The sequence below is a fragment of the Megalops cyprinoides genome, chromosome 18, assembly GCF_013368585.1.
Source record: "Megalops cyprinoides isolate fMegCyp1 chromosome 18, fMegCyp1.pri, whole genome shotgun sequence".
Taxonomy (NCBI): domain Eukaryota; kingdom Metazoa; phylum Chordata; class Actinopteri; order Elopiformes; family Megalopidae; genus Megalops; species Megalops cyprinoides.
In genome coordinates, this window is record NC_050600.1 from 21,425,550 (window position 1) to 21,440,639 (window position 15,090).

A 15,090-nucleotide genomic window follows, 5' to 3' on the forward strand; every position below is an offset into this window, starting at 1 on the left:
ACTACTTCATTGTGTAAAGTATGTGTCGGTAAGCGTAGTTACTGAAGGATAGTTACTGTGTATTAAGTATAACTGTAAAAGGAGAATCAGCAGCGGTAAGTGTAAGTGTTAAGTGTAAGTGTTTGGTCTAACGTTTTGGCATATAATTCCTTCATGTAAGTTCTAGAAAGGTAAAGGCAAGGAGGAACAGAAGGAGGAAACAAGCATTCTGTCAGGAGCGGGAGGCCCTCTGAGTCTGCTTTAGAATGACACAGCTATCTTTACGCATGTTACGAGATGGGTTGAGCTGACTTCCTCAAATCAGTGGAACGGAGTTTAAAGCGGCTGTCTCACTAGCCCCCGGCCAGACGTCACCATATGGCAGTCACGGGGAGACAACGCCTCCCAGACAATTTCCCTCGTGACTGGAAGAGTGAATGGAAGAGTACCTTGTCTAACTGGCCCCAAAGGCATTTCATCAAAGAATTAATAGAGTAAATGGGTTCCTGCCAGGAAAAAAAGAGGCCTTGATTAACCCTGGGGCTGACCTGATCACCCCTTGTCTTAGGAGAGGTTTTTTAACTGGTGCCGTCTTAATTGCTACAAATGAAAGAGATAAGGAGGTGGAACAACCCTAGATAAAGACAATAGAGACCAAGACTTAGAGAGTGAAGAACAGAGAAAGTCTAGAGAGCAAGATTCTCCCTATAAATATGAGTGTCAATGTATACAGCTCTCTTATAAAATATGTGCACCATACCAGTTATAAAGATCAGTTTGGGGTGACACTTCAATCAGCCATTTCAGTAAAATGCCTCTGACATCACAATATGCTACACAGCTACATTCACAGTAGAGAGGGAAAGATGCACGCTCAGTAGACTACTTCAGTTGCATCACTACTCAAATCCGAACCCTAACCGGACTGTTCTTCAGGACCAGGGACTGCCGGTCCACTTTATGGTCAATCTGCTGGTTTACTGCTCATACCAGCTCTATCCGAATTGGGTCTGTGTAGAACAGGGAGGTATGGAAAAGGAGGGGTTGGGGGGGGGGGGGGGGGGGCTCATCTGATGATGTCATAGAGGATATGGGGTAGTGGGAGGAGCTTACATGATGACTTCAGCAGAGGATGGAGACAGTGGGAGGGGCTTACATGTCAATCTTACAGAGGAGGCGATGATCTGAAAGGGAGATACAGGCAGAGGGAGGGGCCCACCTGATGATCTCGGCTGCCTGCTCGGAGGACAGGTCCTCTGTCACAATGTTGTTGATCTTCAGCACCTGATCACCAGGGAAAAGCTTCCCATCCGCCGGGCCACCTGAAGACACATTAACACAGACGCACACACATACACACAAGATCAGTTACTGCAGCTGCCCCATGCATATACACACTATGCAGCTCTAGTTCAGCACTGTAAAGGTCACACCACTGCTGACACATCCCGAATGATCATAATTTGCCATGACTGAGACACCGCATTGTATTTATGTTCCCACGGTATACACCAACGCAGAGCCAAGTCAAGAGATTACAGCATTGTTTACTCTGCGGAGAGGCGGCTCAGATTCTGGCTTGGAGCTGATTCAGACCTCTGCACTTATTGCCTATTTATAATCATCTGTCACCGGGCCAAGATGCAGACGCCGCGCGGCCTTGCCCTGCCAAGACCCCCCTGATCCCGCTCCCTGGCAGGGAATCTTAACGATCGGGCAAGCAGCAGCGTCAGGAAGCCCCGCTGGGCATTAACAGCCATTAATCAGCCCTTTCTCAGGGAAAGTAACAGAGCTGAGCAGGAAGCAGCCGCAGCCCAGAGACTGCATTGGCCACAAACACCTGAGAGGAAAGTGATGACCTGGAACTTTTGTTTGTCGTTCCCCCCCCCCACCCCACCCCCCCCCACGGCACTAGAGAGGAAGAGCGTGCCAGAAGCGAGCTGATACAATGTTTCCTTACTGCCGCTCAATGCTGGCTTACAGGAGACACTGACAGGAGAAGCCACCGAGGCCACGCCCTCAAGTGGTACTGGCGTCCCCAGGGGCAGACAACCGCCACCTGAGACGTGGTCACTGGGGGCCAGCCCCTTTTTTGTTCCAGCAATGCACTCAAAGATCAAAATAACTTCAACGCTCACTCACATGTATTATAACATGCTCAAAGCTTGCAGTAGTCTCACACACTCAATGCAAACAATGCACGTACTGCTCAAAATTACACCCAGTCACACCGCAACTGACACATTTCGCCATATGCCCGGAATTGAGGCTTGGCTTTTAAATTTGTAACCAGAGAATAATGAGATTTTAAGGCTATTCAAATCTTAATAGTGGTATTATTTTTTTAGTGGTATAACTGACTAATTAGATGCACATTTATATAGACTTGTTAAAAACTACAGTGTGATCTGACCACCCTATGAACCTAATGCACGGTCTTTCAGTTTCAGTTACTCTCCTCCCTTTCTGAAGTTATCGCACATTACTGAGGAACAACACTACAAACAGCAGTCCCCGTGGCTGCTGCATGTTGAACACGGTTTCTAATGGTGATCTCTAATCTCTCTGGAGGCCATTTGTACACAGTATTGATTTCTGCTTAGGTACGTCGGTGCCTTTTGCTATTCATTGCTGGCAGTGATTGCACACACATCTAATTGATTTTAACTGCTCCCCAGTTAAGTTCCTCAACACAATATGAAAAGTTATTAAGTATGTATTAATGTGATTTTTAAGTTCCTGTATGGAAGGATTCTCCAAAGTGCCTCCAGTCTTAAACCTGCTCCATGTCTCATAAGTATCCTTTTGAATTTAGGTCCCAGAGGGCCACAAACCAGCAGGTCTTCCACTTCTCTGTAAACCACCAGCACTCTCACAATTCCAGACTGAAGCCAAGATGGTTCGATACAGACAAGGGTTTGTTGAAAGAGGTGATTAAGGGAGGCTGGGTCAGACACTGTACCCCTCCAAGACCAGGAATAAGTCAGGAAGGTAATTTGGTGACCCACTCACTTCCAGGCAAGCAGGTGAAACACAAAATGACACTGATTTATACACCTGTGGTTACTGTGATAGAATTTAGTATCAATGAACTTGATATCTGATGATTTCACTTCTCGTGCTGAGCTCGCCTCCTTCACTTGGGCCAAAAGGGAATTACCGCTCAACAACTACATGTGTGTGAGCACAGATCAGCATTTGCGTGGGTATATTATAAAAGGCAGTGTGTGCAAATGTTGCAGAAGGTCTCAGCAAAGGAATGTAACAGAGCACATACAGCAAATGAGGGAAAACATATTCACATAACAGGAAAATCCACCGATGACAATGCTCTATATGTGCATGCAGTGAACATCAGGCCGGGGGATGTGGGGGCAGTACCTGCAGTGACGTCCCTCACCAGCAGAGGGAGCTGGTCGGCGACAGTGAACCCGTGGGAGCCCAGCAGCGGGTCACGCTGGATCTGCACAGTCACCCTGACAGGTGCGTTCTGGTGGCCGGATCCGCTGGCTCCGCCGGACTTGCTGTCCGATGACTTCCTCTCCCTGCGGACCGGCGGTGACAGAGCAGGTCAAGCCAGGTGCCAGAACCCAGAGAGCCAGAGACCAGAGCTAGCATCCTGTGCGCACTCTGCCTGCTTACTGCTGGGAGTGCTCAGCTCACACCATAAACACAGCAGGGGTATAAAGCTACATCATTATGGCTGATCATTATCATTAAGCCAGTTAGGAGACATTGTTATCACCATTAAAACTGCATAAGATGGAGCCGAACAGCAATATGAAACATATTCCATAAAAACATAAGCACAGAGCAGTCATTAACACAGGAAGCGCCTTGTTAATATCCCATTGGGGCACAATCAAATGCAAGGGTATTAAGCTGGTTGTTGTGTTAAGTGGTTTGATTTCACATGGAAAGAAGTAGCAAGTATTATTTTTAGTTCTTTGTATAAAGATATAAAGTGGGCCAATATGTGAGAGGATATTAACTGGGTTGTTCAAAATCACTAAACACAACTCAAATTATACATGATTGTCACGTCACGGCACCAGATGCCTTAGGTGGGCTTGTGGGCGGAGTCTGGCGGGCGCCCACCTGCTGATGGAGTCCCGGGAGCGTCGCAGCCATCGGCCCACCACCTGCTCCACCCGGCTGGCCCTGCGGGACGGGGACCTGCTTCTCTCCCGCTCCTCCATTTAACTGCTCAGTGGGCGGGGGAAGGGGGGGGGGGAGTGGAGGAACAGGGGTACAGGAAAGGGCACCGAGGAGACACAGCAAGGTCATTAACGTCCCTTCTCATTCCTGGCCACGCTTGCAACCCTGCGTGTTTCGTTAAACGGCTCTGACAAGGCAGGGCAGAGAGAGGTCGTTAGATTTAATTAAATCCCAGACAGGGTGGTCAGCAATCCTTGCAAGGCAACCTGGGCCAAATTCACGGCACAGTGTCTTCTGTACCAGCAATCAATACAAAAACAGGCAGCACTTTATTCATTTATTTTTCCTCTTCTTTATGCTCGTCATTCGGACACATCATTTTCCGAGGCTGCAGCTATGGTTACAATCTGATCTATATGGAACAAGAGCTGATACCCAAACTTGGTCATGTTTTGTGAGCAGAATATGAACACCTATCGATATCTGTGTGCAGGTCTGACAGTACTGTCGATAGCATCATGATTCAGATTCAAATTCAAACAGTCAATGCTGTCTCGTGAAAGCTCCGCTTCAGTATGCAGCTTTGTATTGTGCTGGAAGGCATGATGCAGAGGAAGAGATTAATATGAGACAAAAAAAACATCCGTATTTTCCATTTTTCAACTGGATCGTGTTTCTTCTGGCTTATTCGTTTAGTAAAGGAAGTAGATGATCGATTTGGAGACATCGCTCATAGTCATGCCTCTCCTGTCTCCCAGAATTTACAGCAGCTCTGGGCCAGTGAGCTTGGTCCTGATTATATTCAGCCCAAAAGAGCCAGTCTGCCCCAGGGCTGCAAAACACAGTCGGCAAACACTGCCAGAAGTATCACCAAAAAGCAGAAATACAGGAGTTAACACTACTACTACGACGATTACTACGACTACTACTACTACTAATAATAATAATAATAATAAACCAGATAAACTCAAATGTCCTTCAAACGCACGCACGCACAAACACATTCACGTTTAGCTGACACTGTGGCTTCTTTTATAAATCAACTGTGAATGAGGTCAGAGGACAGAATGAAGAAATTGGCTGGGAAGCCATGGCCAGGTCAAATAATATCTCAGCCTGCCTCACTGTCATCCACTGGATAGAGTCAGAAGCAACTTGTCTTGGACGTTAAAAAGGTTGCAGGTTAAAACACCTGGTAGGGCACTGCTGTTGTACAGGCGGTCTAAACGGATTCATTAAATATCCCGATTTGCATATGGGTAATTGGTAAACTATGCAAATAAATACACTCTGTACATCCATCTGGACAGGAAATTTGAGGTATTATACCCGCCTTAGGACATTTTTAGGACGTGGGCAGCACTGATGACATGTCTTTATAGGTCAAGCACACCATTTCAACAGATATGTATAGTACCAGTAAAAAGTCTGAACACCTTTCTCAATCCACCCCTACTCATAGAAGGGTTTCTATTTTCCACATTTTAGAATAACAGTACTGAAATCAAAACTATGAAATAGCACAGATGGAATTATGCAGTGACCAAAGAAGTGTTAAACAAATCAAAATCTATCTTATATTTCAGATTCATCAAAGTATCCAAAAAATATTTGCTAAAATTATTATTTTTTTTTAAAGAACTTCATATATAGGCATCAACTTCCCTACTTATATTTGTCTAAGAAACAAATTTCAAGCATAAGCATAAGCCTTTAGATCAATATGCCTTTGAATACATGTTTCCCATTATCTTAATCAGGTGTGACTGGTACTGTAGGTATTCAATTCGACTGAAAACACTATGTAATGGACCGGAGAAGATAAAAGTGCTAAACTGCAACTTCAGATTTGAACTGAAAGATTTGTTCCCCACACATTCAATCCCTTTGTAAACCCACTCCAAAACTGACACAAGCTGGGGAATTAATGGACTGACGGACGGACGACTAAAAGGAAGTAAAAGCATGAAAATAATGAAAGGAAAATGAACACATGCATGAGTAAACTAGTATGTGGATGAAGGAATACGTGGATGAACAGATATAGGAATGATCCACCCCACGCTGTGATGCACCAGCTACACTCTTTCTCTCTGCTCTCTAACCTTCCACTCAAACTCTCCCTCCCCACCTTCAACCTAAAAACCCACATCTCCCTGACTGCCCTAACCTCAGCCGAGGGACAGGATCTGAAAATCTCCCAGACGCCCCTCTGCGCCCTTGAGCAGACAACATTTGCAGACATTACGTCCCACAGTTCCTTGCTCACAAGCTCACTTTGTAACATAGCACTTAGTGCCCGGCCGCATTTGTGTATCATAGCAGCACGAGGTTCACGGCTCAGTTCACTATTCATAGCCACGATTCGACAGAGGCAGACACCACTCCATTAGCAAGAGGCACCGTGAGAGGAACACACAGAACTAGGGTGTCTGGTTTATGCAATCACATTGTAATCACATCTGTACAACTAAAGTACAGGGTGAAGAAAGTCAACTGCTCTGACAGAAGCAGAACCTGAGTGGTGTTAGAATTGCATCTATGTAAAATGTTTTAGGGGGAATAAAGAGGAACAGTTCTTTACTGGTTAAATTAATGAGGTTCCTGCTCTCTCTTCCATGCTTTTCAGTTCCACAATTTACAGCTATTGTTTCAGTTTAGAGCACTGTAACAGCAACAAGACCATTTTTAACTGACTCGACAATTTAAAAACCTCAATATACATGCATATCCTCATACAGTCATATGATGACATAAGCCCGTTGATTTTCCTACATTCAGGCACAATAATCCACCGGAAGCAAACAGACAAAAAAAAATCCAATTCATTTAAACATTCGGATGTACGGAAAAGCGTCAGTGTATCATCACCCCCCCCCCCCCCCCGCCCCCCGCCCTGTTGTTGTTTTCGTTGACGTTATTAGATTAGTGGGAAATGAGGGGGTTTAATCCAATTTCCCACAATGCCCGTGCACCGTCGCCTATTCATCTCCTGCTGCCACTGGAGCACAGACAGTGCAGAGCCGGGTCAGGTCTGCAGAAATACGAGAGGGAAGAGCTGAAATTCAAGCAGATCTGCAGTTTTTCAACGAATCCCATTCTTCTGTTACGCTGCTTCCTTCTGCGTATCACATGGCTCAACGTTCCAATATCCATTTAAAAATGTGTATTATCTCTGAAAACATAATTTCACCACAAACTAATGATTCAATGACTGTCTAATGCCAAAAAGACAATTAAATGAGCTTTATTAAAATGTTTTTTTCCACAGCCATAGACAAACAAGCACATATCCACACACATACACACACACACACACACTCATGCTCACACAAGCGCATATAAACACATACACACACCCTGCGCATCCAGCAGGACTGGCTAATGGGATAAAGCCGAGTTTTCAGCCGGTTCTTACAGGGCTTTACTGCGTCATCCCATTGATCCGGATCAGGATGGTTCGCCTCGGCACGGTGTTCGTGCCAGTAAGCCAGGAGATTTCCCCCTGAGCGACAGTCCCCCGGAGCACCCACCCCCCGCGGCCCGCCCTCTCACGGCCCGCCTCCGCTGGCCCTGAGCCACACGCCACTCAAGCCGACTCGTGGCTCCGAGCAAACCCACAAGGCTAATGTCATTACTCGATGTGTCTAATCGAAGACCTGTGCTGTAGAACCTGAGCTTTGCAACAGCTGATGTCTAGTACAGCTATGCAGTTCAGGGTATGACTGCTAAAAGTCTCTTAAGCCCGGTTTAATGCTCAGCGACATTCAGGGCAGTCAGACAACCAAACTGATGAATGCTCTACTGCTCGGTCTGAGAACTTCTCCATATACCTTTACCCAGTCTCATACTGGTGTATAGCTATCACTTAGGCGACAAGAAGGCTTGTGTTTCAGAGGAGTTTTAACCAATAAGAGTGCAATCCGAATGGACGTGAAAAACACAGCAGGAAGAGCCCTGAAATGGGAGCACAAGCCGTCTGTTTACAGATTAGTCTAAATTGGTCAAACCTCCATCGGCTGGTCTTCGGATCTCAATTAAGGATCATAAAATGCTGAGACTTCAATCCTATTCCATTCTATTTTAAGTCATTTAAAGTGCTGCCCTCTGAAAAAAAATCAGTAGGTCAACTAAAAAATTTTTTTTTTTCTACTTTGGGGGAATTAGAGCTCAAAATTAATCTCGGCTTTTCTCGAAAACAGCAGGAAGTATTTGAAAACAGCCTCTAGGGAAAGCGTTTAGCTGGACAGAGTAACCACACGCAGACTCAAAAGTCCTTGACGAAGCTGGCTAACATAGGGCTGGCATGTCCAATTAAAAACTTTCCCCGGGTTTTATTTGCTCATAAAACGACTCACGGTCCCCTTTAAACCTCCAGCTCTAATTGGGCAAATAACATGCACACGTGACCTCTGACCTCTCCACTTTGACAAGAGATTGGATCACAGGTGGACACTGGTTTCTACACTGCAGCTCTCCTAGGCTGGCAAAATCAGTGTGGGGTCGCTATGGGTACACCCTGGGGCAAATGGGGTCAGGGGTCAGGGATCAAAGGCGCGTACAGCACCGCAGTGCTGAGTCAGGAGGTGGAGCCTGGCACCTGCTTGCCCCTGCCAAGTCATTAAACTGCAAGAGTGACACTTTGATGTTGCGGCCTCCAGTTCCTCATGCATAAATGCATGAGCCGCGCGGAAGCCGCACCAGAACCTGCGCCGTTCTGCTGAGCTCAGAGGATGAAACGTCTCTGTGATTTACCACGCAGATGCGTGCTTACAAATGCCCATGAGAGAAAACATATGCATGTTGCTCTGCCTGCCAAAAAAGAAGAGTTCACTTAATCACAGAGAGAAGCGCAGTCAGGACTCAGGTCTACCCGCACAGCTACATAATGCTGCTCGTTCGGCTCTCCTCTCGTGTTAAACTTGAATCTGATGGCCGAACGGCTGCAGTTACGCGTTTTTGTTTTATTTTTCTGGAGGGGGAGGGGGTTTGAGATCATCCATTCTTTCATCCTCTCTCAATCCAATCCGCACGCAATCTTACTGAATCGCGGTCACCTGCAGCACTCCGACAGTCGCTCTTCCCACACTCCCCGCCCCTGTTATGACAGAACAGCGAGCGACTGCGGGTGTGACTGCACCCCTCCCCCGCTAGCCGGCCACATGCGGGATGACGGAGATTACGCTCACTCACCTCGCAACGGTGTGCCGCGTCAGGTCGCCCCAACATAAGAGCCCTCCCGTAGCATCACACGTCAGCTGCGCGCTTTCATGAGGATTGGCCCAGGGGCAGTGGAGGCGGTCCCTCGCGCTCATCGGGACCAATCAGGACGGCCCCTGCTGACGAAAAAATAAATAAATAAATCACACGGTCTATGACAGCCGTTCATACAAGTGGTCCAAACAACAGCATTGGGAATTTATTAGCAAGCATGCTAGCTATAATTCGCTGGCAGACTGAATAGAGCAGCGGCAATAAAAAAAGCTACATAATCAGCACATGGAGCTGGCGCAGACACAAAGACGAGTGGGTATTTCCCCTATTAATCTGAGATGGATAGAAGGAGAATGCAAAACGGCTCCTGGAGAGTCCTTATCCCTCTCTGAGGAGAGCTTTTAAAATGAATCTCATTTAAAGAAGAGAAAATGAAGTGACCCCCCCTCTCCACACTGTAGTTCAAATCTGGGCCATAATCAGAGAAGAGATCCAATGGCAAGCGAGAGCACTCAAACACAAACGCTAGTTATGCAGGGTGATATCCTCCAGCTTTACAGCTCTGCTGCTATGAATATTTAACATTGCCTCTTCAAAAAACAACAGACGCTAGAGGAGGGATGCTGCACTATTATCTAACCTCCTCTGTTTACTTTCTTAAGGAGAAACTTGTGAATTGAAGCGTATTGCTTAAGAAGGGGAATCCCATGCTTTGTGCTGGTCTGGGCTCTTCAGTTAATGCTTGAGAGAGACTTTGGTTTACTGTTATGACTTCATAATCAAAAGTAGCCATCGACATCAACCCACCCCCCAACCAGTCCTCAGTATTATTATTTAACAGAGAGACATTCAATGTCTGAGGAGTGACCTTACTGTGCTTCACTTGTGTGACTGTCTACTGTTCTCCCCTTTCATGAGAGAATTATTAGTATTAGTGGTTTTCCCCTTTTTAGAAGAATATTTCAGCATGTGATACTGTAAACCATCTTGTAAAGAAACGCACTGCATGATTTTTAACAGACATGCAATTTAAAGACTATGGGGACACAAAAACAGCTGGTTCTCTTTTTGACCCCTCTCCCCAATTACCTCCCAGGACTTTGTTCTGTAATGCAGTAATGTAATGTAATGTAGGTGGAGCGGAATCTCGTTAATTCCAGGTGTCAGTCGGTGACAGTGACATCATGAAAGGTGACCTTACACCTGCGAGACCCTGCGCACCAAGCACTGGAATTATCGATCCTTACTGCCAGCGGCAGGAGCCACCTTTACAAGATGAAGTTTACGTATAAAACTTTTATCGCCTCTCTCTCTCGTGAAACAGACTTCAGGCAGAATGCTGCAGGATGTGGGTTCCTGTGGGACTCCATTTCACTGTTCACTTTTCACATTTCACCATAACAGCAAGCCTAGAGGTCAAATGAAGTCTCCCTCCACTTCACCAATGCAGCCAATGGATGAATGCAAAAGCCTATGCAATTAAATGTCTGTGGAAACTCAGTTGATTTAACAGTCAGCTGAGTCAGTGGCAAGACTTTCCTAAAGTTACAAGCATTTTCAAAATGGCTGAGCCAAAACTTCATTGGATTTAAATAGATAAAGGCTCTAAATTGGAATCTTACCAGCTGGCAAGCTTTACTTTTAAAAGGAGAGAGAATATTAAATCCAGCATTAGGGTGGATGTACCATCCCTAAATCTGCCTTGCAAGGGTCATTAACTTGATGTCATCCATCCTACTCCAATTAGGTACATATTAAATGTTAAATGTACGGTAAACTAAGACTAATATTCCAGGAAAATAGTCTAGGATTCCCTTTACGGTAAAGACTTTTCGTAGAGAGTGAAAGACTAAAGATATGACTATATTTTTGCAACAACAATCATTGCAGACTAACTCTCCCTAAGAATGAAAGCACACATTTTTAAACTGCTAAGATATTTAAATGGGGGAAAAGCCTTAAGAGGGTCTTAAGAGAACTTAAGAAGTTCACAAGAAAGGCCAGTTTCAGACTCCGCAGGACACAATCCCCTTAATGCGCGATGCCGACTGTGACCCGTCCCGTCAGAGGACACGGGGACCTGACGCTCATTCATCAGGTTCAGCCACTCGCCCCTCGGGTCCAGGAGCGCACGCAGCCGGCAGGGGCGATGGGTGGGGGGTGGGGGCCGACCCGCGGCCCGCAGAGCGCATCAATAATGCATGCGGCCGACGCGGCTACACCTGTGACGACTCCCTGACGTCCGCGCAAACAGAGGGAGGAAGGGAGAGAGGGAGGAAGAGGAGGACGCGGAGGTCGAAGACGGGGTCGGAGAGGGAGGAGAGTCTAAAATCTGAGCTGGGGGACAGGGGTGAGCGGGGAGACAGGGAGAGAGAGAGCAAAGAGCAAAGAGAGAGGGGTGGAGAGGTACTGCGGCAAAGAAGGGGAAGAGAAAGGAATACAGGGAGGGGGGGAAATTGAGCAATAAAAGAGCAAGAGCTGATCGATCAACGTCTCGCTCTATTAAAAAAAAAAACAGACAAACAAAAAACCCCAAAATGAAACAAAAAAAAACCTTTACACGCCTCCACTATATTGCAACCCGATCATATTGATTCAGGAACCTCACAAATGAGTAACAAGTGGGGACTGTGAAGGAGAGCAAGGCAGACAGAGGAATAAAGGAGATTTAGGACAGTGAAGTGATGGTGTCTTTCAAGGAAGAAGAAGGCTCTCCCCTACACAGCCAACACAAAGGTCTCATATCAAGCAAGGGAGATATCTTACAGTGAGGGACTTCTTAACTAATACACCACACATGATGTATTCAAAAGCCAAAAGTATACCCAACACATCTGGATACTGCAAACTAAAATGAACCACTGCCACTGACATATACATATACAGTATGTAGATGCATATGCAGTTGGATCTACTGTAAAAATATATATGCTATACATGCTTAAACTTGAAAGTTACAGTGGCAGTAATTCACACCTTTTGCTAACAATGTATCACTGCATATTTTGAAATGTGTTCGTGCGTATGCACTGTCAAAGCCTTTTCCCTAAGGGTTGATGTTTTCTTATGAAAAAAAAGGGATTAAGTGCTTCATCTCATGTTCTCATTCAAATAAAAGCTCAGTTTCACTAAGACAAACAGTACTTTTGCGATGGTTTAACTTCAAAACTCAAAAAGATTAAAAGCACTGCACGCGATGAATTAAATTCCAACCTTTCCGACAAAATTTCTAGATTGCCACAGAGACTGCCATGACAAGACTAATCTTTTTTTTTGCTTGGCATTGCAGACACCCTCATCAAGAACTTGTAGCAGTTACATGTTTTTGTTTTTTTTTTTTTTTAACATCTTACACACTGTGAACTGACCCATTTACAGCCGGAGTCCACAGACAGGCCAGACAGGATTTTTAGCAGACTGGATAAATAACAGATAAAACAGTGTGCAGCCGCGGTGTTTAAAGTGTGTCCCAAGAGGGATTAAAGTCCATGACCCTCAGGTCCGCACACCCTGCATCAGACAAGACCAGCCACAGCTTTGGGCCTGGAACTCACCACCAGCCGATCAGTCAAATGTGCCGCTTCATGTGGTCCTAAAGGGTTAGCGGTTTGTCATTATATCCATGTCTGCCTGAGTTCTGTGTCCCAATGCTGATGGACCTCACCAGATCCAGCGGGTTGTGCTTGAGGAATTCGCTCTCTCCCTGTCTCTCCATCACAACACAGATACACTGAAATACAGAAACTTAACAGGTCCATTTCAGTCATGGTATAATAGACCAAGTACATCCATCACAGACAGTCTTTTCCTCCCCATTAATGAACTAAGGGTGGTACTGCTAAAAAATAATGTTCTGCTAGGATGTCTCCTATTTGTGTTTTTTCCAGAAAGACAGAAAGACAAAAAAGGCTGTTTTTGTAATAAACATTAGTTCACTGTACCACGGCAAGGCAATCTGATGCCAATGCCAAATTTAACTGCAGTGCAATAGATAGGTGAATCTGGTATAAAGGAATTAGCCAGACCACTAGGTAGAAAAATTGTTTAAAATGTGTTTTTCATTATTTCTCATTCCTGCAAAGAATTGTTGAATTTCAATTTGGAAAATGATGGGATAATGGTTCAGTTTCAGGGCATTGTTTACTTGATAGGAGATTCTTTCTGAGAGAAAATCCAACAACAGCAGCTTTCACCTTCAACAGAGTAACAACCAATAAGACACCTCGCGTTCAATACAGGCGCAACTTGCAGAAGGCTAAATGATTCAGCAAGATTCCTGATGGAGCTATCTTGAAACACGCGGTCAAAGGGCCCACGTACAAAAGCACCTTGTTAGATCAGTGCTGTTGACATCAGGACAGGCCCCCCCCAGCTAATAACCTCCTCCACTCAGTCCCGAATTGGCAGTTCAGGAAGTGGTTAAAAGGTGACAATTAACACAGAGGAGAGGACATGTGACCGACAGACTTGCTGCATTTACGGCCTGTCCGTCAATCAAGCTGACATAAATCTGTGGCCTGTCAGACCATCGCTTTTACACGGCACCATTACCCATCCCCAGACCTCCCCACCCCACCAGCTCAGGTTTGGCTTGGTTGTCTAAATAGCGGAGGAAAGTTTGGACTGTGAACCAAATCAATACCTCCACTCAGCCCTAATTGGATTTTAGGATACGGGGCAGTGATTTATACAAGACAGGTGGATGTCCAATTGGCACGGTCAATTAGGTGGAGAAAAAAAGTGTGCAAAGCACTAAAAAGTTTGATTGACATCGATAACCTCAACAAAATAATAATTATGTAACAGAAGATTAGACAAAACAATACCAGCTACATTAGAGAAAACCATCACTGCCACAGTCACAAAGAGAAACTTGGAAATACTGAGTGCCTACATGTATTTTCTGCCAAAACAGCTAAAGATGTGACGCTCAGTTAATTCAATAACATCAGACAAGCAATTTTGCTTTAAGATAGAAGCGTCAATAAACAGCGCACAGAAATACAGTGAAATGCTGTCTGCAATACCCTGAAGATTAAATATGTATAGTCTTTTACCTGGAAGGCGAGACCTTAGAGTACATACTACATAGTTATGTACTGAGGTTTTGAAAATGAAAACCAGTTCATTATAACAGCTATCCTTTTCACATTCCACATGGCTGTGTGTGCCTGGCTTTACTGTTGTAACAACTGTATACACTGTGGCAGCACTCCTGAAGTACATGTGGCAATTCAATTGCTAGGGCTCTAATTAACATCCTCCCATCCCAACAAAACTGAAGCAGAAATTGGAGTAATTAATTTTCATCATCCAACAAATATATTCAGCGTTAATGACTGTCAACATCATCATGAGCATCATCATGAGTGCTCTAACATTCCACCAATTTTTAATCACACCTGGCAAGCAGAAAACAAGTAAAGCACAACCCCTCAGCACCCCGATCAAAATAATTACTAAATGACTGTGTGGCACACAGGCACCGTGTCGTTTCTATCCGATAAAGACGATTTCAGACCCAATGTCCTCTGCAGGGGCTTGCGTGTAATCGGACCTGTGATTAAAACTGAAGTCTTAGTGAGCATTAAATCTTGATGATTTAATACTTTAAACCATCCACCTGTCCGTTTCAGAAGCTGTTGCACCAAACCGGCTGGACCAGAAGAGCAGTCTCCTGACCGGGAGTGTGGGTTTAATCCGAGCAGTGAGGGGGCCACTGTTGTCACCATTCACATA

General features: G+C 45.2%; 1 protein-coding gene across 1 annotated transcript in view; it reads right to left on the reverse strand.

The window, feature by feature from the left end:
• LOC118793661 (FERM and PDZ domain-containing protein 1-like) overlaps window positions 1-15,090 on the reverse strand; it is a 31,680-nt gene that overhangs the window by 12,940 nt on the left and 3,650 nt on the right. The window contains exons 2-5 of the mRNA XM_036551890.1: window positions 9,331-9,473; window positions 4,078-4,182; window positions 3,361-3,524; window positions 1,199-1,301 (exon numbers count right to left, since the gene is read on the reverse strand). Coding sequence (XP_036407783.1) covers window positions 1,199-1,301; window positions 3,361-3,524; window positions 4,078-4,178 — 368 coding nt within the window. The 5' untranslated portion in view covers window positions 4,179-4,182; window positions 9,331-9,473. The remainder of the gene's footprint in view (window positions 1-1,198; window positions 1,302-3,360; window positions 3,525-4,077; window positions 4,183-9,330; window positions 9,474-15,090) is intronic.